This window comes from Trichosurus vulpecula, chromosome 1 (genome assembly GCF_011100635.1).
Source record: "Trichosurus vulpecula isolate mTriVul1 chromosome 1, mTriVul1.pri, whole genome shotgun sequence".
Classification (NCBI taxonomy): Eukaryota; Metazoa; Chordata; class Mammalia; order Diprotodontia; family Phalangeridae; genus Trichosurus; species Trichosurus vulpecula.
Window position 1 is genome coordinate 39,049,786 of NC_050573.1, and position 23,571 is coordinate 39,073,356.

General features: G+C 55.2%; 1 protein-coding gene across 8 annotated transcripts in view; it reads right to left on the reverse strand.

The window, feature by feature from the left end:
* The window catches only part of NCOR2 (nuclear receptor corepressor 2), a 376,514-nt gene that overhangs the window by 237,819 nt on the left and 115,124 nt on the right, over positions 1–23,571 (reverse strand). For all 8 annotated transcript variants that reach the window (XM_036753385.1, XM_036753345.1, XM_036753339.1 and 5 more), the window contains exon 3: positions 11,864–11,991. In XM_036753385.1, the coding sequence (XP_036609280.1) occupies positions 11,864–11,991 (128 nt within the window). The remainder of the gene's footprint in view (positions 1–11,863; positions 11,992–23,571) is intronic.

Genomic DNA, 23,571 nt, shown 5'->3' on the forward strand with positions numbered 1-23,571 from the left:
CTGGAGCACGTAAATTTATATTCAGAAATCAATCCCTGGAGTACCCAGAGTGGGCAGGGAGGAAGCAGGGTACACACAGACAGACCAGCAAGACAGCTGGGCTAGGGACTGAGAAATGGGTGCTTAGTCAGCGAGCAGGCATTTATCAAGCATCTCCCATGGGCCAGGCCCTGTGCCAAGCGCTGCAGGATACAAAGTCAGGCCCTGCCCTCAAGGAGCGGCCAGCCTGATAAGGGGACAGGACAAACCAGATTATCCACAGAGGGGTTAAACGGGGTACAGGAAAGGCTGGAAAGGCTTCCTGGGGAAGGTGAGGTTTAGCTGGACCATGCAGGAAGCCGGGAGGCAGAGATAGGTGGTATCTCCTCCCTCATGCTTCTCAAAAGTCTGCACAAATGGGAAAGAACAGCAGGCTTCCTCTCCCCAAGTCTCCCCAAAGCTCCCCCAGCCAGGCTGGGTCACATCCCACCAGCCCTGGCTCTGGAAATCTGTCCCTCAGGGACAGCACGGTGACAGCAAGCAGAGAGGATTCCAGTGGGAAGCATCTGGGAGATGGGAGCCTCCGATTTATGGCCGATCCAAGAGATTCATCTCCCATTATCAGCCCCGCACACATCTCAATGATCCCGCTGGGACAGTCGCCTCTGAGAAACATACCGAACCAATGACACTGGCCCAAGCATTCAAAGAGCTACAGACAAATCAGGTTTTCTGGCAGGAGAAACCTGCGACGGCCCTAAATCTTATCATGAAAGCCCGGGGGTTTGAAAGGGCCTTTTCCTATTCCCTGGAAGCTGCCGGGGCTGAGGAAAGGGAAGCCAAGCAGCCCACTGAGACAGACGGTGGCAAAGAGCAGGTGACATGGAGAGAGCCCTTGATCAGCCAGTTCTAAGGCCGCTCGCTGGCTCCCTGGGCCAATCCTGGGCGGGTCCAGACTCCCCTCGGAGCACTTCATGATGGAGCTACATTCCTATGTCCCAACTCCATGCCTTTGCCCCCTCTGTCTGCCATGCCCGCGATGCCCTCCCTCCTCCCCTTTGACACCTGCCTTCCTCTAAGATTCAGCCCAAAGCTCCCCTCCTGCAGGAGGCTGAGATTCCCAGCCATCTACTCTGTGGGAACCTGCCTTGTGTGTAATTCATCATTTACATCCTGTCTCTCCCTTTAGAATGCAATCTCCTTGAGGGCAGGGACTGTCCCTATATGGCCTTGTATCCAAAGCATTCAGTACAGTGCCCGGCACACAGTAGGCCCTTAATGAACGCCCGGCACACAATAAGCCCTTAGTGAACGCCCGGCACACAGTAAGCCCTTAGTGAATGCCCGGCACACAGTAAGACCTTAGTGAATGCCCGGCACACAGTAAGCCCTTAATGAACGCCCAGCACACAGTAAGGATTAAGGAATGGGTATGGACAGACCGATCAAGATGCCAGGAATGGAAGTTCAATATTCATTCACTAATGAATGTCCTCTCCCTTCACCCCCAGATGCCAAAGGATCCCATAGGGTCTGGAACAGAGGAGTCACTTACTCAGGGTTTGTTAAAAGCCAGAGCGGAGCTCCCGTCCATGTGCAATGCTCATCTTTACCGACTATAGTCAAGGTCAGAAGAACCAAATCCTGCTTGGGGAGGGAAGATGACTGGGAGGCCCTATAGCCCAGGGCCAGCTGGCTGTCCTGGGCTCCACATGCACTAGGCCACTCCACACTGGTCTCTGCTTCACCTGTGTCTGGACGCCTGAGCAAAGCTGACACATAGTGGGTCTTCTCTTTTGGTATCCCCAAGCGTCGCAGCTAAGAGGGCAGGAGATGGTGTCGGGCCACAGATCAGAAAGATGACCCAAGTTCAAATCCTGCCTTCAGGCACTCGCTGCAGCCCTGGACACTTAGGATGGAATGAGTTTTTTTATTATTATCATCTCATCCCATCCTAACGTCAAACCTGAAAGGGCTACATAAAAGCACTGTTAGCTACTGGGCACAGAGGAGCCCTTCAACCCTGATTTTTCATACACAAAATGGCCTAGGTCTTGTGGACCAAGGGGGATGTTTCTTAATGGTCCTCAGAAGCTGGGCTTCAGGGCACTCTTTGGCAACAAAGATGGCTTGAAATGAGCCATTCACATTCTCCCCAAGCTCATGCACTTACAAGGCACAGGAGGGTGTGCTCCCCTCAAAGCCCACCTTCTACAGGAGGCCTTGGCTGGTCTTCCTAGCTGCCACTGCCTTCCCCTTCTAGAGGACTATCAATGGACAGAGAACATTACATGCTTGTCTCCCTGGTAGAATACATGCTCACTGAAAGCAAGCAGCATGGTAGATTTTCTTCTGCTTGTCCTTCTTTGTCTGCACAGAGCTCAGCACAGTGCTAGGCACATGGGAAGCACCTAATCCAAGCTGACTTGACTGCCTCTGTGGCCATGAAAATAAATCAATTCCGTGCAGCATTAGAACTCAGGATGCTGGGCCCAACAGGAAGCACATCCACGCCACACCAGGCTGGCACATCCACAGGACAAACGGAATTCCTGGCATGCCGATGGGCAAACACCACCCAGAACCTCCTCCCTGAATCAATGGAGAAGGGGCCTGGACACCCATCAACCCCTTTCTCCTCAGAATCATGTTTTTAAATGCATCAAAGAAAATACATCAGATGACAAAGGGGATCAATTATACTGACATGCAGAAGTAAGTTCTCAGGCCCCTGGTTTAGAACTGTCCCCTTCAAAGGGAAGGCAGGCTTACACCGCTGCTCCTCTTCCCCCCCCCTCCCAGGGAGGGCAAAGGAATCAGCTGTAAAAGGGGAGCCTGGGCCACACTTTCAGACTAAAGGAGGCAGCAGCTATTTCTGACTCTATAACAAAGCCAGGCCCGTGGGGCTGGCAGGAGGCAAAGGCCCCCATGTCCATGCTATCAGGACACACCCTCCTTGAGATCAGTGGCGTGCACAGGCCAACACAAAGCAGAACAGAAAGACAGTAACTGCACACTGTCACTCCAGGGAGGGCGAGCCAAGTCAGGAGATCAGGGATCACCCTCCACCCACCTCCTCCTCACTTTACAGACCAGGAAACTGGGGCACAGTGAACTGGGTCTCTGAACTGACAGTGAGAAGGACGGAGAGGGAGAGAGTCTGGAGAGAGCAAGCCAGACCAGGGTTCAAATCCCACCTTTCCTATCTACAGGCTGGGTGACCCTGGAACATCTCAGTGCCCTAGGTTGCTCTCTCAAAGCAGGCTTGAGCTAACCTAGGCACATTTTTTTTGAGAGTTTCTTTGGGGGAGTGGGAGAGACAACGGAGATTTTTTTTGTTAATTGAAAAGAAAATTTAATTAGAGCAGATACTGATCTGAAGCAGCAGAGTCTCCTCGCCAGGAGTGCCCTACATAAATAAATCACTGGTCCACACACCACCACCCCTCCCAAAATTGGTCAACTCTGAAATTCTGCTGACTGTTTTAACAAGATGATCTCATCAGAGCCTCAGGACCACCCCCTACAAGAGGGCTTTGTTGGTTGTGTCTAGTCATATCCCTACCCCCCACCTTGGGGGTGGGGTACCCAGAACGGTGATGTAATCAGTGCAGGAGGACTTCTGGTATGGGAAGTCCCTCCAAGGATCTAGCTTGACACCTCAATCTCTAACTTAGAGCCTGACAAAGTCTCCTGGGGCACCAAAATGATAACTAACCTGCCCCAGGTGTGGGTGAGACAGAGACAGACACAGAGAGAGACAGAATGGCAGGCCCAGGCCTGGGTCCGGGCACTGAGTTCCATGGGTCTCTTGCTACGGGATGAGGGGTTTGGATAACAATATTATATGTAGTCCCTACAGAGGTCAGAGACTTAGAAAGAAGAATATTACACATACTTTCAGTCTATTGAGTTGGTTTGTTTTTCTGAACTACTCTCCTTCCCCCTCACTACTTTTTAGGGGGTAGGAATATATTTAGAAATGAAGGTGATGCCAAAAGGAAAGATTTTTTAAAATTTAAATTACAAATAATATCCCCATTTCATAGATCCAGCAACTGAGGCATGGGGAGTTGGTCCTGATCACACATCCAGTCAGTGGAGGAGGCAGGGGATCTGAGTGTCATCCGCTGGTGGAGGGCACAGGGGGATGAATTCAACCAAGAGAGACTGTGTAAAAGGAGAAGATCAAAGAAAGAGGCCAAGGACAGACTATGCCCAGCCCCTGAGCCATGAAGAAAGGGTCTGCATTTCACAGGGAAAGGGTGAGTCATGAAAATACCTCCCTTTGTAGCAATCACTATAGTTAACCATTAAGCTAAGCAGAAGGGCAGAGGCCCTGTGCTGGTCCTGGGAATCCCAGGGGGAGGCAAGGGCTCAGGAGTCCCCTGGTCCAGTCCCCAGCCCCAGAGCTGGCAAGGCCCTTGCAGACCATCTGGGGGGATAGAGGCAGAAGAACTGGGGGACTTCTCTTCCCTCTCTCTACCTCCAGGAAAGGGGAATCGCATCCTGAGATGCCAGGCAGGAAAAGGCAGGGGAGAGGAATCTAGGAAAGGAATCTTCTAGGAAAATTAATTCGTTTTGTGTAAGAAAACTGCCTGAGGGGACAGAATGGCATAAGCAAAGTGGGAAAACTTGGATTCCAGTCACCGAATCAGGGAATTTCAGAGCTGGAAGGGAGCTGAGCAGCGGCAGGGGCAGGCAGGAGAGGCTGAGCATGCCTCAGGCGGGCTCCATGCAAATCCTTAAGGGACGCTTAGCTACCTGAGTGACCCTGGGCAAGTCTGATGCCTCCCTGCACCTTGGTCTTCTCACCTGCCAAATGAAGGGGCTGGACCTGAGGTCCCTCCCTGACCCAGATTCAGGCTCCTGCAAGGGAGCCCTCTGGAGCGAGGGGTTGTCCAGCCCAAACACAGGGGGCCCAGAGCCTCCTAAGGCAGCCCCCACCCCGCTTTTGGACAGCTCCAATGTCCTATCTCTGACACATCACTTAACCTGCCAGGGCCCCAGGTAACTTTGAGAGTACACCACGAGGTGAGAATAAAATCACTAGTCTGGCTGAAACCCTCACTACAATTTGAAAAAATTTAAGAGAAAGTAAAATAAAGAAGTAGAATTCCAAATAGTTTTTAAATAACTCTTTGACTCCTTGGAAAGGTCCCCTTTCCAAAATAATCCTCCCTGCCCAACAAGACTGGTTTTCAGTCCTCACAGCTAGGTGGTGCAGTGGACAGAGACCCCAGCCTAGAGTCAGGGAGATCTGAATTCAAATGTGACCTGAAATACATACTAGCTGTGTGACCCTGGGCAAGTCACTTAACTCTCTTTGCCTCAGTTTCCTCACCTATAGAATGAGGCAGCGAAGAAAATGGCAGCGTCCTCCAGTATCTCTGCCAAGAAAACCCCCAATGGAGTCATGGAGAGAAAAGCAACCGAACAAAAATCCTGACTGGGCTCTTTACTACTTGGGTGACGCTGGGCCAATCACTGGATCTCTCTGTAACATGGGGGATTGTCCCTGCAGCCCTGGAACCTCCCTGATGCTCTGTGGGCTAAGCCCCCTCTAGCTGTGAGGCTCTCAGGAGATAGGAGAAGCCACAATCAATCGCTTCCTGTCGTATTTATTAAGGGCTTGCTACGTGCCAGGCATCGTGCTAAACACCCGATACAAAGAAAGGTCAAAACTAATATACAAAGAGAACAGGGGAAGAAACACGCCAGCACATGGGGGAGAAGGCAGGTGAGGGGTCAGGAAAGGCCACTGACAATGACACCCAGATGGGGAGCTTGGAGACAGAGGTGGACCCTCCAACGGTAAAAATAGCCCCTCCCGATGGGGGCCCAGAGGCCAGACTGCCCAGGGCTGGCCCAGTGCCTGAAGCTTGACTGACAGACAGCTCTCCTTTCCCCAACCCTGGTCTCCAGTGCAAACTCCCAAGATGGACTACAGACACCAAAGCCTCATGTCCTGCCCCACCTGTCGCACTTCCAGGAGATACAAGGACCGGGCGCATCCCCGTACCCTCCAGCCAGGAGCACTCACATCGCTTCAAAGGACACCTGGCCTCTGAGCCAGGGCCCAAGGCCTTGCACAGCCCAGGGGAACGTCTGACAACCAGAAAAACACCAATGAAGTTTCGGACCATGACTTCAGAGGACTGATGGCGGCCTCCCAAACCTCCCACATCCTGGCACAGAGGCATCAGATGACGGGTGTGGAATGAGACACGGGTTTCCAGCCACCATGATGCATTCCTTGGCCTGGTTATTTGTTCCATAAAGGAGGGCGCTGGGGGCCGGGGAAGGCAGCTGCTGATGGATGCCCGGACATAAAAATTAAGGAATAAAAGAGCAACAGTAAAATATTTTAAACGGGGAGAAAATGCCCCAGCTTTGGCCAAGGTGACCTCAGGGCCAAGTTATTTGAGCATGTGTGGTCTGCTGGGAGGGCCCCAAAGTGAGTCAGGGAAAGTGGGTCTGAGGGTGTCAGCTCCATCACTGCACCAGTGTTGACCAGGGTGACCTCTAAGGCTCCTCCCGGCTCCAGAGCTAAGATCTCAGATCCCTCTCTGGGCAATGTGGCAACGTGCCTAGATAACTCTAAATAAAGTCCCTAACTATGGTCCTTTTCTGTGCCTGAGTGGCAGGAGGGCAGCGAGGGTGAAGGGGTGCATGGGAGACCATCTCTGCAGACCTGCCCATGGTAGTCTTCTTGGAGAAGCCCGGACACTGCTGACATTCGGGGATCTCCCTGACACCCCTGACCTTGTCCCTCCCTGAGAGTCTTGGCCTACAGGATCCAAGAGACCTCAGGGTCTAGACACATCTCTCTTGTCTACAAATGAGTAAACTGAGGCCCAGGGGACAGCAGCAGCCTGAGGCCTGAGAGCTCAGGCCCGGCATTCCTTCCATGATGCCAGCTGCTCCCCTCCAAGGCTGCAGCCAAGGCTCAGATCAAAGGGAGGGCCCTCTGGCTAGCACAGGCTGGGAGGAGGGGCGAGCTCTACGACGAGCTCCCAGCCACCACCAAAAATATGTTTTTAAAAAAATCTCCTTTGACACAGGAAACCAAAGCCCAGCTGCCCCCAGCTGTTCCTTTCATTTGTTATTTTCCCACATTAATTTTGGGGAAAAAATGAGGCTGGAGGGCTCCCATCTTGCCCAGCTTTTCACAGCTTGGGAGGGGCCCTCCCTTCCTTCTCCTCCCTCCCGCCTTTCCCTGATGCCAGGGCAGGGAAGCCAGCCAAGCTCCCAGCCTCCACTGGGCCAAGGTTCTTTTCCATCCCCTCAACCCTTCCCAGCCTCCCAGATAGACACTCTCCGCCCCCGCCATCAGGGGAATGGCCCCCTGTGCCCCACAGCTTTTCCTCCCTGCCCACAGACCACATCAGACGGGCCACCACCAGATGACCCACGGACAAAGCCCACCTGGGCAGGGAGATAAGAACACTGATGTTCACAAACAACACAGCATCAGCAAGGACAAGTAATACTGAGAGACAACAACACAGAGACCAGGAACGCCAGTGCAGTGAGCAGACGGACATACCGCCGGGACAGACGGACACGGCGCCGCTGGGATAGACAGACACACCACCAGACAGACACACTGCCGGGACAGACGGACACACCGCCGGGACAGATGGACACGGCACCGCTGGGATAGACAGACATACCACCAGACAGACACACTGCCGGGACAGACGGACACACCGCCGGGACAGACGGACACGCGCCGCTGGGATAGACAGACACACCACCAGACAGACACACTTCCGGGACAGACGGACACACCGCCGGGACAGACGGACACGGTGCCGCTGGGATAGACAGACACACCACCAGACAGACACACTGCCGGGACAGACGGACACACCGCCGGGACAGATGGACCCGGCGCCGCTGGGATAGACAGACACACCACCAGACAGATGGACACACCGCCGGGACAGACGGACATAGGGTGCGATGGGCAGACATGCCAATGGGACAGGCAGCCTCTCCACTTCCTCTCCTCCCCCCATCAAAGAGATTCATAGCCTCAGGCTAGTAATGAGTGGCCCAGTGGCCATCCTCCTCCGGCCTGGGTACCTCTGGCAGCTGGTTAATGTGCAGTGATTGTCATTAGCGACAAAGGAGCACACCTCACATCATTGCTAGATGAACTCTAAAGAGGCTTAATTGCTGCTAAGTGAGAAGCCCAAAGCCCCAGCAAAGCTCTGCCAATGAGATAATATCCCCCAATCCCCCTCCCCTCCCCCACAGTGGCTCCAGGGGCTCCCCCAGCACAGGCCCCCGAGGCCAGCTCTCCTGGAGATCCTGCTCACCATGCACACCCCCTAGGCTGCCATGGGTGAGAGTGTGTCACAGGAGTGGGGAGGCCCAGGGTTCCAGGCCTATTTTGTGATGCTATGGGGCAAAGCACACCCTTCCCCTGAGGCAGGGCCCAACTCTCTGTTCTGTCTCCTAGGGGCCTGGCACACAGTAGGTGCTTTACAGATGCCAACCGCCTACAGGACTCCTCTGTGCTGAGGGGGTCTAGGCTGCCTTCAAGGCTCCTTGTAGGACACCTTCAAGGGCTCACTTTACCCCCAGGGAGCCATCCCTGGTAACAATCAAAAGGCCAAGGCAGAAATAAGGGCACTGGACAAACAAGGCCCCCACCCAGCAAGCTCCCAGAGGCACCAGCCTCAGCCAAGGCCCTTCCAGCTCCAAAGGAAGTCTAACCTCCTCAGCCTGGTATTCAAGGCCTCACATGGCCCCCTCCCCTCACACACACCACTTTCCAGTCCCATCTCATCCTGAGGCTGTTCCCTGTACCCCAAAGAGCCCCTTCTCTGTCCACCTGCCTTTCTACTTCTCCTCACACTGTTTTTCCCCCTAGAACTCCCACCCACCCAGCCTCCCCCAGACGTGGAAAAGGAAATGACAGTTATTGTGAAAGTGGAGTCTGGGGAGTAAGTGGCTTCTCCCCCCTGGGCTGAGTCAACAACTCACTCTGACAAACATGAAGAGCTTGCTGACTGAGGCTGGGGGTGGGGAGAGGCACCCACCTCACTGGGGAACATGGAGGCTTCTTCAGGGAGGAAGGGAGAGCCCCCAGGTCCTTGGCCCACCCAGGCTGGGGAGGATGGAGACCTCAAAGGGTCTGCAGGGGAGCGGCCATGTTGAAGGGCCATGGAAGGGCTGGTCAGAGCCAGGCCTGAGAAAGGAGACCACAGAGGGACACGGAGAGTGGCCATGCTGAAGGGCCACAGGAGGGCTGGTCAGAGCCAGGCCTGAGAAAGGAGACCACAGAGGGACACGGTGAGTGGCCATGCTGAAGGGCCACGGGAGGGCAGGTCAGAGCCGGCCTGAGAAAGGAGACCACGGAGGGTCATGGGTGAGCAGCCATGTTGAACGGCCATGGGAGGGCAGGTCAGAAGGGCCATGGAAGGGCTGGTCAGAGCCAGGCCTGAGAAAGGAGACCACAGAGGGTCACGGGTGAGTGGCCATGCTGAAGGGCCATGGGAGAGCAGGTCAGAGCCAGGCCTGAGAAAGGAGACCACAGAGGGACACGGAGAGTGGCCATGCTGAAGGGCCACAGGAGGGCAGGTCAGAGCCGGCCTGAGAAAGGAGACCACGGAGGGTCACGGGTGAGTGGCCACGCTGAAGGGCCATGGGAGGGCAGGTCAGAGCCAGCCTGAGAAAGGAGACCACGGAGGGTCTGTGGGAGAGCGGCCACGTTGAAGCGCCATGGAAGGGCTGGTCAGAGCCAGGCCTGAGAAAGGAGACCACGGAGGGTCTGCGGGGGAGCAGCCACACTGAAGGGCCAGGGAGGGCAGGTCAGAGCCAGGCCTGAGAAAGGAGACCACGGAGGGTCAAGGGTGAGCAGCCATGTTGAACGGCCATGGGAGGGCAGGTCAGAAGGGCCAGGAAGGTGTGGTCTGGAGGAGAGGAGGCTTGGGAGGGATGTGCTGTCCATCATGGGCAGTGGGGAGTAGCCCGGCCCTAAAGGACAGAGCTACAAGAAAAGAGTGGAAGCCCCAGAGACCAATTTTATACAACCACAGATTAAGAAGTAAAGTGACCGAGAGGAAAGAGAGCTGGGCTCAGAGTTAGGAGGCCCTGGATTTGAGAGCATCCTTCCACCCAGACTGAGCTAAACACTAGAGAAAGTGCTGACCTGCGCTGGGGGATGGGAAATCCAAGGCCCATCTTTATCCGCCTCCCCCCCACCCCCACCCCCCCGCTTGATTTAGAGCTGAGCATGACTGGAAAGATCGTCCCTCTCATTATACAAATGATGCCACTGAGGCCCACAAGTGCCCTCTTTCTAGGGCTCTGAGCTGCCTTTCTGTTTTCAGTGAATGTCAGGGAATCCACAGAGCTGTCCCCAGGAGGAAGCCTCCCAGCAGAGGGGGATGACCAGGGATGGGATGGGCAAGATGGCCCCTGAGATCCTGCCAGCTGTGAGCTTCTGGGCACGGACACCCCACAGGTGCATCAGACCATCGCCCTTTGGCTGAGAGAGGGAGGTCTGAGCAGAATCCTCACTCCCTGGGATGAAAGCCCCTTCCCACTCCCACACCCACACCCACAGCCCACTCAGACCATAACTAGAGCAGGGCTGGAAGGGACCCGGAGGCCAGCCAGTGCCACCCATGCATTTGGCTGATAAGGAGACTGGAGCCCAGAGGGACGAGATGATGTGCCCAAGTGTGAGGGAGAATCTGAACCCAGACTCGGAAGCGGCAAAGGTCTGGGCCTTTCTCCCCAGACCCTTGCCTGAGCCACCTAGAAGGCTCAGAGAAGAAGACTCACCTGAGACAGCAGAGGGAAACTGAGGCTGAGGGGGAGGAAGAGAGAGGTCAGGTCGGGGGCCTTTACAACTCGACCACCCTCCCCCATGGAAGCACCAGGAGGTCACATAAAACTGTGGTTCTTCCCAGTCCAGCAGGCCGGCCACCAGGGATATACTAATGCTGGCCTGCTGTCACCTGGGGCTCCCAGGAAGAGGCCTGATCTACAGGTGCAAGCATGGGAGGCCAGAGGTCACACTGTGTTGGGTGGCCAGGGACTGCCTGGCCAGTGCAGGGGCCAGAGCAGCCCCCAAATCCCAGGAGGCTTTCCCAGCACAGTGCAGGAGATGGGGGGGAGGGGAAGAAGCGCCTCTAATGTGCCTACTGTGTGTCAGACACTGTGCTAAGAACTGTGACAAGTGGCACTGGGTCCCCACAACTCTGTGAGGTAGCTGCTGTATCCCCATTTTATAGTAGAGGAAACTGAGGCAGACAGATGTTAAGTGACTTGCCCAGGGTCACCCAGCTACTAAGTATCTGAAACTGGGTCTGAACTGAACTTAAAGACGAGAAGACCTGGGTACAAATCCTGCCTCAGACTAAATCTGATGTGTGACTGAGAAAGCTGCCTCACATCTCTGGGCCTCAGTTTCCCCATCTGCCAAGCAAGGGGGTTAGGCTTGGCAGGTGGCCTCCAAGCTCCCTTCTAGCTCCAGATCGAGGACACCAGGATTCAGCAGCAGCAGCAGCTGCTCCCTCCCTCCTCCTCCTCCTCCCTTCCCCTCCCCCTCCTCCCCTCACCACAGTGCCCTCCAGGGCAGCTTGAAGCTTAGCCCTCTATCCCTTTCCACCCTGCACACATTACACAAGCCTCAGTCCCCTCCCCCATCTACCTCAGTTTCCTCCTCTGTAAATAGCCGAATTGGCCCCAGTCTCACAGAGGAGGGAGCAGCGTCGGGGCCGGGCAGCTCTCAATAGCTCGAAGTTGCAAGCAGGGCCCAGGGTCCAGCCACCCCGGCACAGGGCAAGGTCTGGCCCGGCAAGAGAGCCCCCTGGAAGCACACCCCCCCACACACACCCTCCAGGCAGCTCTGGGTCCTCACCTCTCATTCCCTGGCTGGAACTCGGACAGCAAGGACGGCCGCCTCCGCTGGGGCTGGATGATGGAGCCGGGGGACAGGTGGGGGGTGTACTCCCGGGAGTGGTGCTGATACTCTAGGAGACCCACGTCCTAGGAAAAAGAGAGTCAGGAAGACCAACGGTTAGTGCACGAGACAAGGAGCCCAAAGCGGGGACCCAGAAACCCGGGTTCAGATGCCGGCTCAGCCACCACAGATGGAGAACCAGCAGGAAGGACCTTGGGGGCCTAGGAGTCCAGCCCCCTCACCTGAGGCGGAGGACACAAGAGAAGCCGGTGCAGCTGAGGAAGGATTTGAACACAGGCCTTCCTAGCTCCAAGGTCCTGTGCCCCAGTCATCATACCGCAGCATGTATTCCCTTCCATGAGCCTTGATTTCCTCACCCAGCTCGGAGGTGCTGCCTAGAGAGTCCCTGGGACATAAAGTGCGAGACATCCACAGAAGCGGACCAGCCCAAGTGCCCTCCCCAGCCCCTCACCACACCAGTCCTACTAAGTGCACTCCCCAGCATCTCACCAGACCAGCTGCTCTCCTCCTCCTCACACACCTCCACCTCTCCATCTGTCACCCCCTAAGCAGGGCTTAGACATGAGCCAGGAGAGGGAGCCCAAGGGCGGAGAATGCGGCTCCGAGTGACCATATAATCCTCAGAGTTTCATCAGTAATGGCAGCAACGGGGCCAGAGAGTGAGGTCAGGGGCAGGCCAGGCTATCACAGCAAGACACACAAGGACCGGGGGACAGAGAGAAGCCAGCAGGAGGGTGATGGCCCAGAGAGGCCCAAGGCCGGGGCCTGGAGCTCAGGCAGCATCCGCAGGACGTCACTGAATGAACCTCTCTGGGCTGGTGGGTCTGTTTCTATGTAACTGGATAACTGCACGTCAAGGCAATCAATCTCCCTTGTGATCCTATGCATTTTGTTTTCAACATTCCAAAGGATGACGCTGAGGAGTGTCCACAGACGTCAGCAGACCGGCCAAGGTGTCCAGGGGAGGCCTAAAGGGACCAGGAAGGACTTGGCATGAGGGACCCAGCTCCCAAAGCTGGTCTCTCACAAGGAAGCTCACCAGCCGGGTGACCCTTAGCAAGCCCGAGGTTCCTAGGCTACAGGAGACCTCTGAGGTCAGCTCCTAAGCCTACTCTTCTGTGATCCTCAGGACCTTTCAAACCCTTTTAAGCTACCCCCCACCCAACACCCTCTCCTCTAGGCTCTGACCATCGCCTCACACAGGGCCTCCTGGGAAGGGACCACAAGAACTGCTCACTCCAGGGCCGACTCATTTTAGGATGATTTGAGTCCCCTGGATTGCAGTGGTCAGGAAGATGCTGGGGGAGCCCGTTTCAAACCTCACCCGGGGTGCAAAAATGCCTCCTCCCAGCTCCACCATCTCCCAACAATGAATGGAGGAGCAGGGCAAGGCCCGAGCGCTTCAAAGCAGGATGGGGAGGACAAAGGTCGCAAGAGGCCTAGACACCTGCCCAAGTCACAAAGCCGCCGGGAGGAATCTGGGAAAGGTCTAAAATGGGTCAGTGAGCTAGCTAGCATTTCTTAGAGCACCTACTAAGCACTGGGGATACAAAGAAAGGCAGAGGACCGCCCCCACTCTCAAGGAGCTCCAATGGAGGAGACGAAGCATAGCCCGCTCTGTTCAAACAAGTCAGGGATGAAACCTGTGCTGGGCGTTAAAGGAGGGAGAGCAGGGCATACTAGTTCCCAGAGTATTGGAGGCAGTGGTGAAGGGGTGCTTCATTCAGAGACTAAGGGACCCTGAGGAAGGCAACCAGGACCATGGACAGCTTTGAGTTCAGGCCAGAGGAGGAGAGGTGGGAGGGACTGGCAATGCTGACCCTGGAAAGGACAGGGCTGGGGGGAGACTTGGGTCTCAGGGCCTAGGATGAATACAGGATGGATACAGAAAAGAAGCCTGGGATAGGGAAGCCAACTGCACTCCCATCTAGCAGGGGAACGAGGCGCCGGTCAGTCAGTGCACATTTATTAAGCACCTACTGTGAGCTACCAAAACAGACCAGATATGCTACAAATGCGTATGATGAGGACAGCGCAGCACAGGAAGATGTCTGTGAACCGGTCCCACACGGACTGTGCTCACCATCGTGGGGGGAACAGGGCCCCAGCACTACCTGTAGACACGCCCCCCTGAAGGGGAAGGCTTCTTGGCACAGCAAGACCACGGGGTGATAGAACAACAGATCTGGGGACCTCCAAGGTCCTTTACACAGATAAGGAAAGGGAGACCAACAATGGTTAGGTGACTTTACTAAGGTCCCACGGAGATATGGGCCCAGGACAACAGTGAACACACGTCTGGAGGGAAAATGAAGACCAGAGTTCAAGTTTGGAGTGGGGGGAGGAGGGGAGGCAGAAGGGGGGTCAGGTTGTCAACTGCTGCAAACACCGTCAAACTCAGTCATTGGGGGGGGGGGGTAAGTGACCTGCTTTTAACCTTCCTTTTTAAAGCTTTTGTTACAGAGGAGAAGGGGGTAGGTGGGGTGGAGGTGGGGCATATATAGCACTGTTACATATACTGTATATACGATATGTATATCACATATATTTTACAAACTATTACATAAACTCCTAAGGCACCCACAGCAACAACCACGACACCAACAGAAGAGTTAAGGGCCCTGGCCCAGCCTCCATCGCTTATTTGTCACGTGACCCTGGGTCAGTCACTAGATTTCTCTATTCCCAGTTTCCTCATGGGAAAAATGGGCACGTTTTCCAACACTCAGCAAGGCTCTATTAAGCACTTCCCATGTGCCAGGTACTGTACTAGGTTAGGGGAATACAAATTTCCCTGCCCTCGAGGGGCGTAATTACGTTCAGTCAGGAACAAGAATCCCATCCCTCCCTCCCTCCCAGGGCTTCGGAGGCTCAAATGGGAGAAAAAAGCCATGAAAGCACTTGGCGTTACCCGGTGCACAAGGGGCCGTGTGTTTTGATGTCTTCTGCTGTCTTCACCCTTCTCCCCAAAGGGCTAGGCACAAAGGACCAGAGATCTAGTCAGAAGGGACCCTCAAGGTGATGTAACCACCTTTATTTCACAGATGATCCAAAGGCAAGTGACTTGCATGTAGTAGGTCCTCATCAAATATTTAATGAGTGGTAGGGCACAAGAAAGGGAGGTCTAACTGACAAAGTGGGCTAGCTCTTGGATCTGGATCTCTCTACACACACGCATACATACACACACACACACACAGTTAAAAAAAATTAGAAACACCTCTCACTCTGCCAAAAGGAAAATTCTCCTCCATCTTTCTCTCTCTCTCTAAGGAAAAGACAAACAGGCACGAAGGCAAACAATAATAAGAAAAGCCAAATTCTCTTCCCGTGGGAAAACGCTGGTGAAACCAGGCCCCCCCGGCTCTTCTTGAGACACAGGGGCCACGGGGGAAGCTCCCCTGGGAGCTGGGGCTGCAGGGAGGGGAGCCAGCAGCCGGGCGAATGGGCAGATATATGACCCAGGTGCTTGAGAACCCTGGATGGGGGAGTCAGAGAGAGGGGCAGAAGGGCAATGTGACCTGGTGGGGAAAACAGGACCTTTAGGGCCTGGGTCCAAGGTGCTGGGCCGGGTGCCAGAGATAAATCACTGCACCTCTCTGGGCCTGTTTCCTTACCTGCAAAAGCTAGGAATGGCAGTGGAGAGAATGCTAGGCCTGGAACAGGAAGAGCTCAGTTCAAATCCAGCCTCAGACACTCATTGGTCGTATGGCACTGGACAAGTCACTTAATTTAGTCTACCTTGGTTTCCTGGGCTATAAAGTCCACATCCTAACAGCTCCTCCCTCCCACGGGAGTGTCTTGTGGGCACTGAATGACACCAGACGTGAAGACGGCTTAGCACAGCGCTCGACACGCAGTAGGCACTTAACATACCCACCGGCACGCTTAATAACAGTAAGTAATAACCTTAATAACGCTCAGTCCTCTTCACCACGAGATCACAGCTTTAGACTAGAAGGAGGGCCCTGGAGGTCTCTGAGCCCACCCTCCTCATTTACAGGAAAAGGAAACTGAGGCCCACAGAAGTCACTGGGGGCTTCCCCCGTGAGACCCTTTCTGATTCCACCCAGATCTTCAGCACTCCCTCGCTCCCTCTGTGTTATCCTGACTACATCTGGTATGTTCTTACTCCCGCCCAAGTCCCAGGAGAAAGGAAGCTCCCTGAGGCCAGGACTGCCGAGCCTACTCCTGGGCTGGTCTGGCCAGGAGCTTCTGCACACAAGCAGCTAGGATGGGCCAGTTAAGGCAGGACCAGGGGAGTGCTAGAGCCAGCTCTCACCGGCTCTGGGAGCTGGTGATTACATTTTCAAGGTGAGCACTTACACCTAGGAAAGCAACAAACTCAACAAAGCAGAGTTTGTTTCTTGTTTTGGTGATTGTCTAGACTTGAGAAAGTGGTGGACAAAACACTAAGGATTCAAATTAAATTCAGAAGTCTATCGTGGGGACTGCCCACCAAGAGCTGGTTGTTAAATATTCGCCGGGTACATCTCTCTTCTACACCTGAGCCCGTGTCCTGAAGCCCACCTGGCTGGCCTGGGGCACAAAAAGGATGAGAAGGCGGCCCAGCCAGCCTCTCCTAAATATGGCAAGAGACCGGGCCCTCTCCCGCAGCTCCTCCGGCCACCTCCCCCTGTGCCCACCCCTGGCCAATGCAGCTGGGGTCAGTGCAGCTTTTCAAATTCCATCCATAAAACTCCCTCAGAACTCCATGTGTGCCTGCAGGAAGTCTCTCCCCATGAGGGACTCATGGCTCCTTCCTGAGCCTTCTCCTTGCCCAGCCCCAGACACAGCAGGAAAGAGAACGGGTCTGTGGCCTCCAAACAGGAGCCGGGGCTGTCGGCCACGGTCACAGAAAAGAGCTAAGTACCACTGTGGGAGCCTGGTGCTCCCCCACAGTCAGGAGGACCCAACTCAAACCTGCTGTGACCCCGGCAACGCTGCGCCACCAGCTGCCTCCGTGTCTCCTCTGTAAAATGGGGATAATCTCCTTCCCAGGGTTATTGTGAGGACCAAATGAGAGAACTGTAAAGTGCCTAGCGGTGCCTGGCACAGAGTAAGCACTACATACATGCTAGCACGACGAGGAGGATGACAATGACAATGATGATTTTAAAAAGAGCGTTGCAAACTTCAAAGCCCTATGTAAACGCTGGTTATTGGAGGGGTGAAGGCAGAAGGGCCCAGGTCAGGACCTCTAGGAATGGGAGCACCACTGTCTTCATAACACATAGAGCGCTTTAACTCAAGTTTGCAAAGTGACCTTGTGTTGGTAAGCAAAATGGGCTTTTAAGCATTCAGTTCAACCAAGTGCCCTTGAAGAGTTTGGCTTTTGTTTCCTTTGAGTAATTCAGTGTATTTCATTGAGTCTTACTAGGTGCTAAGCCCCAGGCCCAAACCCCTATTAGGGGCTAAGCCTATGTGGGTGTGAAGCTCCCAGGGTACTAAGGGAAGAGGCTAACTCAAGAACCAATCATGGGAGCCTAAGTTCTGGTCATTCAGGTGACATTTGATGACGTCTGAAATGCTATAACAGGAGAAGACAGAGCCATTTGCACAGGGCTCTCACTCTTGGTGGCGTGGAAACTCCGGGCAGCTGTAGCTAAGAGCCTCCCAGCTCGTAAACCAGGGTGTTGGGACTTTGTTAAACTCTGGTAACTATGTATTGGCATTTGAATCAGACAAGGTCTGTCTGTTGATGTTTGTAATTTGTTTGTATTTGCTCTGAAGTTCAGGGTGCTGGATTTTTCCCCTGAACTAAGTGAATGATATTTGTATGCTGAATTAAAGTAAGCCTGTCAACCCCTTAATGTTGCTTTCCTTAGTAAAGCAGATCAAAAGAACCTGGGCTTTTGCAGTGTGCTGGCAGCATTCTTGTTTTTGGGCTTATGTTGGTCTTTCACCCCCACAAGAGTTGTTGAAACAGACCTACAGACTCCCCCTTTGGCAGAGGGTCTAAGAATCAAGATTCATCTGCACAAAGTCCCCGTGTCAGAGAAGAGGGGACAGACAACGCCAAGGGAGGGTCAATGACATGCTTGTGGCCACACAGGATTAGCCCAGAAACACCAATGAAGCATCTCCCGTAGGCAGGGCACTCAGGGGACCAAGAGAAAAATGAAACCCTCAGAGCCCCTGAGGAGGAACGTCCCAGAGCCAGGATTCACACTTGGGTCCTTGAGGTCAACGGTGTCAGACCCCAACAGAAAAGGGCGACATGAAACCAACCAGCCCCCAGTAAGGATCCCTGGGGGCCCAGAGACCGACTCAGAAAAGCAGGTATTAGTATGATCCATGTCCCGGCTTATTTGTATTTATTCTGTTCAGTATTTCCCGATGCCATTTTCATCTGGTCTGTACCACCCTCAGGAGGAGCCAGGGAGCCCAAGGCTGCATGTCTGGTACCTCTGCCTTAGGTGGTAACAAAGACAAATAATGACGGCTCTGTTTATGTGGCACGTGTACCAGCCGCTTTACAAATATCATTCTCATTTCACTCACACGCAGACCCTGCAGTGCCCATTTTACAGACCAGAGCAGAGGCCAACCGAGGCGCAGTGACTTCCCCAGCCAGGGTCACACGACTCACCCAAGGCCAGATCTGAACTCAGGTCTCCCTGACTGTGGTCCAGATGTGATCTGCCTGTTATCCCCACTTTAGAGGTGAGGAAACAGAGGCTGTGAGAGGTCAGGAAGTGACCCCTCGGGGTCGCAGCCCAGCACGAAGGAAAGGGAAGGACAGAAGGCGAAGGGAGGTGGACCTTTTGCCCGTCACCAAGCAACGGGGCCAGCTCCCTGCTGCTGGGCAATCCAGGATGGGATGAGAGAAGCAGCACAGTCCTGGCAGGTCCTGGCGTGCACTAAGGGTGCTGGATTCTGACGCAGACAACCCAGCTCTGCTGGGCTCCCATGTGCCAGAACTGGGGATGGGAGGGACTGCGGGCCTGGGGTTTAGAGCCGGCAGGGGCTCAGGAGTCATGGAGGAGGCTGAGGCCCACAGGATGTGAAGTGACTTACCCAAAGTCACCCAGGGAAGTGGCCAGGATTGGAACTCATGTCCTCAGATGCCAAAACCAGTGTGCTTCTGAAAACTACCCCAGCTGGAAAGAGGGACAGGGGCTGAACAACCAGCATCCCCATGAAAAACGCCATCTGCTTAACCTCAGACTCGTGAAGCTGTTTCTTAAAATACTTGCTTAATTGCATTTTAAGAGAATCAGTTTCCTTATACTCCCATGAATTTTACTCTGGGTCTTTAAAAGCAGGGTGCTGAGAGGGGATCTAACGGCCCTCCCCAGACTGACAGCCCGGGGAGCCTGAGCCTGGGCAGGGGCCGGACCAGGACCTTGGCAGGGATGGGAGCACCAAGGAGTCATTTATTTCTCCCCAGGAAATCTGCGGCACCTGGCAGCTGGCTGGCCCTGCTGGCATGTGCTCTCCTCAAGGCCAGAAGACACATCTTCACTCACTTATCCTCCCAGCCCACCCGTCCCCCTCAAGAGGCCCTTCCCTTGCTTGGGTCACCCTGACCCACTCTGCAGTCGATACAGAGAGCCAGTCAAGGAGCTCAGCTGGGAGCACTGAGGCATCGCTGCCTCCCCAGCCCCTGGGGCCAGTCACCCTCACTCTGAGTCACAGCGGGCAGGACCCTGACCATGGATCACAATCCAGGGCCAGGCGCCCTGGACAACAACACCCTCGGGCTGGAGGTAATATCTCAACGAACCTGGTATGAAAGAGCAGAAAGAAGCTCTGAATTTGGGACAGGAAAGGAGGAAAAGGGAAGGGGAAGAGGGAAAGGGCAAGGGGGGAGAGAAAGGGGAAAGGGAAGAGGAAAGAGGGAAAGGGGGGAGAGAAAGGGGAAAGGGAAGAATGAAGGGAGAAGGGGAAGGGGGAAGAGAAAAGGGAAAGGGAAGAATGAAGGGAGAAGGGGAAGGGGGAAGAGAAAAGGGAAGAGGAAAAGGAAAAAGGGAAAGGGGATGAGAGAAGAGGAAAGGAGGAAGGGGAAGAGGAAAGAGGGAAAGTGGAAGAAGGCAGAGAAGGGGAAAGGAAAGAATGAAGGGAGTAGGGGAAGGGGAAGAGGAAAGAGGGAAGGGGAAGAGGAAAAGGAAAAAGGGAAGGGGGAAGAGAAAAGAGGAATGGAGGAAGGGGAAGAAGAAGAGGGAAGGGGGAAGAGAGAAGAGAGAAGGGGACAGGGAAGGAAGGGCTTATCCTGTACCTACAATGTGCCAGGTGCTGGGCTGAGCCCTGTACACATCTTACGTCTGTTTACATGAGTAGGTATCATTTCTCCCGCCCTTAGAATGTAAACTCCTGGAGGGCAGGCATCGTTCCACGTTTTTCTCTCTATCCCCAGGGCTCAGCATTAATATACTGGCATTTCATGTTTCCCAACTGAATCTTCAGCACTCGTTTAAGTGAAAAGGCTGTGGAGCAAGTGTTCAGAAAACCAACTGTGGCCACAGGACCTGGGCTTACGTTACGCACTGGCCGGGTGACCCTGGGCCTGGCCTTGAAGGCCTGGGCACTCTACAGACAGAGAAGGCGCCAGCCTCACCAGGGAAATCCGGTCCTGGCCCCCACCTGCCTCTCGCCACGCGGAGGGGACACAGTCAGCACAGATTGACAACGGTCCCCTCCGGTCTAGTTTCTAAATCCCTGAACGACAGAAGGGCCTCCCCAGACAATCATGGGCAACACCCACCCCACCGCCATTCTAGAATAAAGGAAACTGAGGCCCGGGGAAGTGAGACGGCCAAGCCAGGGTCACCCCTGCACGGAGCATCCACGGCAGGGCAAGCACAACGGCCGTAACTGTAAGTATCCTGGACAGCCACAGGTCCCAGCCACCCACCCAGAGAAAGGATCTGGGAGGGCTTCCTGGAGGGGACGTCCCCTGAGCTGGGCTCCAAAGGACGAGCAGGGCCGTCACCACCAAAGTCAAAGACTCCAAGGGACAAGCAGCTCCTGGACAGGTAGAGGCTGAATGGGGAATAACAGGGATTCTTGACGCAGCTGAGATAGTGGACGTCAGGGGAGACCAGGGTTCAAATCCCAGCCCAGATGCTGCCTCCCTGTGTGACCCTGGGCAAGCTCTGCCACCTCTCTCAGACTCAGTCTCCTCATCCCGGGGGCATTGTGGAGACCAGATGAGAGCACAACTGTCCAGGGCTCGCCAAACCTCGGAGCGCTCCGTGATGGCTAGTTCTGCCAACAGCACAGATGCAGCGGACACGGCGGGCGCAGCTGCATGCGTCATCTCCTTGGACCCTCTCATAGCTCCGTATCCGGTCACCTGGGGCCCGGAGGCCGTGAGGCCGAACAGAGCTCTGCCTGGGACAGCCGATGCCAAACGGGGGATCCCTCTGGGTCCGCTTCCTCCTCCTCAGCCCTGGGCCTCAGCCCCTCCATCTGTGCCATGGGGTGGCGTCTCAGCAGAGGAGCTCGGCCGCTCTTCCTCCCTCCTCCCTCTGAGAAGCCACTCAGAGTGCGGTTCAGAGACCACGGTTTTCCCGCCAGGGGAGTCCCCCCGACGGCTGTACAGTTATTGTGCATTTAGTCTATGTGTCTGTGTGCACATGTGTCTCCATCCGACAGAACGGAAGCTCCCTGAGGATAGGGACAGACATTGGTTGTTGTTGGGTTTTGTTTTGGGGTTCCACCCACCCCAGTCTTTGTATCCCCACTGCCCGGCCCAGTTCCTGGTCTACAGTAGGTGCTCAATAAATGCTCACTGACTGAGGAAAAGGGGGACAGGGTAGAGATCACTTCTCTCTCTCTGGGTCTGCATGACCTCGGCCAAGTCCCTCGCTCCTTGGAGCCCTGGCTCCATCTGTGAAAAGGGGATGAAGTGTCAAATCTCAGGTGATACTACCTGGATGGTGATGCCATCAACAGGTCACTTCTCCTCCCAGGCCTCAGCTTCCCAATCTGTAATATGAGAGAGTGGATGAGACAGCCTGGGAGGGGCTGTCCAGCTCTAGACTGAGGAGGCGAGGAAAAGGGGAGTGTGGCTCCCACCCACCAGCGCCCTGTGGAGGGGACAGAGCCAGTGGATCAAAAAGGAGAGAGAGAGTGGGGGAGGGGAGGGGAATCCTGCTCCAGGTCCTGAACAGGTCACCTCATCTCTGTGCCTCAAGTTTCCTCATGTGTAAGAGAGGGGTCATGACAGTGCCTTCAGACCAGGGTTGCTGTGAGGATCCAGTGGGATATTTGTAAAGTGCTCTATGATGCCGGCCCCTGCTATTTTTACGAATATTGATGTGACCGTGGTGCGGGGACATGCCCACGAATGCCTCAGCCCCTGCTGGAGGGTGCCGCAGGATACTGAAGGAGAACGGCACCAGCAGCGATCCACTGGCCGAGGGCGACGCCTGCATAGGCAGCTCTGAGCAATCGAAGCCCAGCGGATGGTGAGGCTGAGCCTCCTGGGCCCCCAGTCTGGGTGGGGGATAAGGGGCGGGCGGCTGACGCTGGCACTGAGCCGAGGAAGAGCGGCACCAAGGTTTCTCTCTCATGTGGCCAGGCTCCAAGCTCGGGCACAAGGTATTCATTGTTGCAGGCCCCTCTCCTGGCCTTGCAGCTGGGCCCCCAGTAACACTGTGCTCCCCTATCCCACCCCCAAAAGCCCACCAGCCACAGACCTCTGGGGGGAAGCAGCTGCCCCTGTGGTCCATGCCAGCACCACTGGCTCTCAGCACCAGGGGAAGGAGAGCCGGCACAGACCACACACTGACCAGTGTCCCTGCCCCTGCCTCCTTGCATGCCCCCTTCTCTGGCCTTGCTCATCACTAGCCCAGGGACAGAGGCAGGAGAGGGGGAGAGTTAATGAGCTGCCCCTTCCATGGCATTGATTCCAATGAGACACACGCAGAGAGGGTAGGAAACATGGCGAAGGGCTTCATCTCCCACCAGCTGGGGGGAATTCCTCCCACTCTCCGCAGTGAGAACAGACCTAGGGATGGACAGGAATGAGAGCAACATCTCAGAGTCAGGGGAGCTGGGATGGGCATGACCTTCCCCTCCCCCTCCTGAAATCTCTGCCTCACTTCATTTGTTAAAGTAAAGGAGGGAGTGTCCCCTGTCCAACCTGATGAGCCCTTCCAACCCTCAGATGCCCAGAGAAGGGGACCGATGGGCCCCAAGTCACATGATGAGGATGGAGCCAAGAGCCCAGCCCAGCCCAGCTCTCCAAAGCCAGAATGAACCACAGAGGCTTTGTCCAGACCTTCACTTCGCAGAGCAGGAAGCTGAAGCCCAGAGTGGGACAGGACCTAGGAAAGGGCTGAGAGTCTCCACACCGGGCCTCTCGGGGCTCGCTTCTCTGTGACACTGTTGGGATAGACATTCCTGCCACCAGTCTGGGTGCAGAATGGGCCCCTTTGGGAGTCGGTGAGTGAGCCGTCCCTCGGAAGGCAGGAGTCCTGGCTGGGCAGCTGGGCATCCACCCGGTACAGGGGACGGCTCATGCACAGAGAAGTCTGAGGGCAGGAATGGGGTCTGCGTGGTCTTTGTGGCCCCGGCTCTCAGCACAGAGCCCGGCATGGAGGAAGCCCCTAACGAACCCTGCTCAGTGGCGGGCTGATGGGCTGATTCTTGTTTAGCTAGGGACTGGACCAGAGGCTTCTGATAACCCCCTCCAT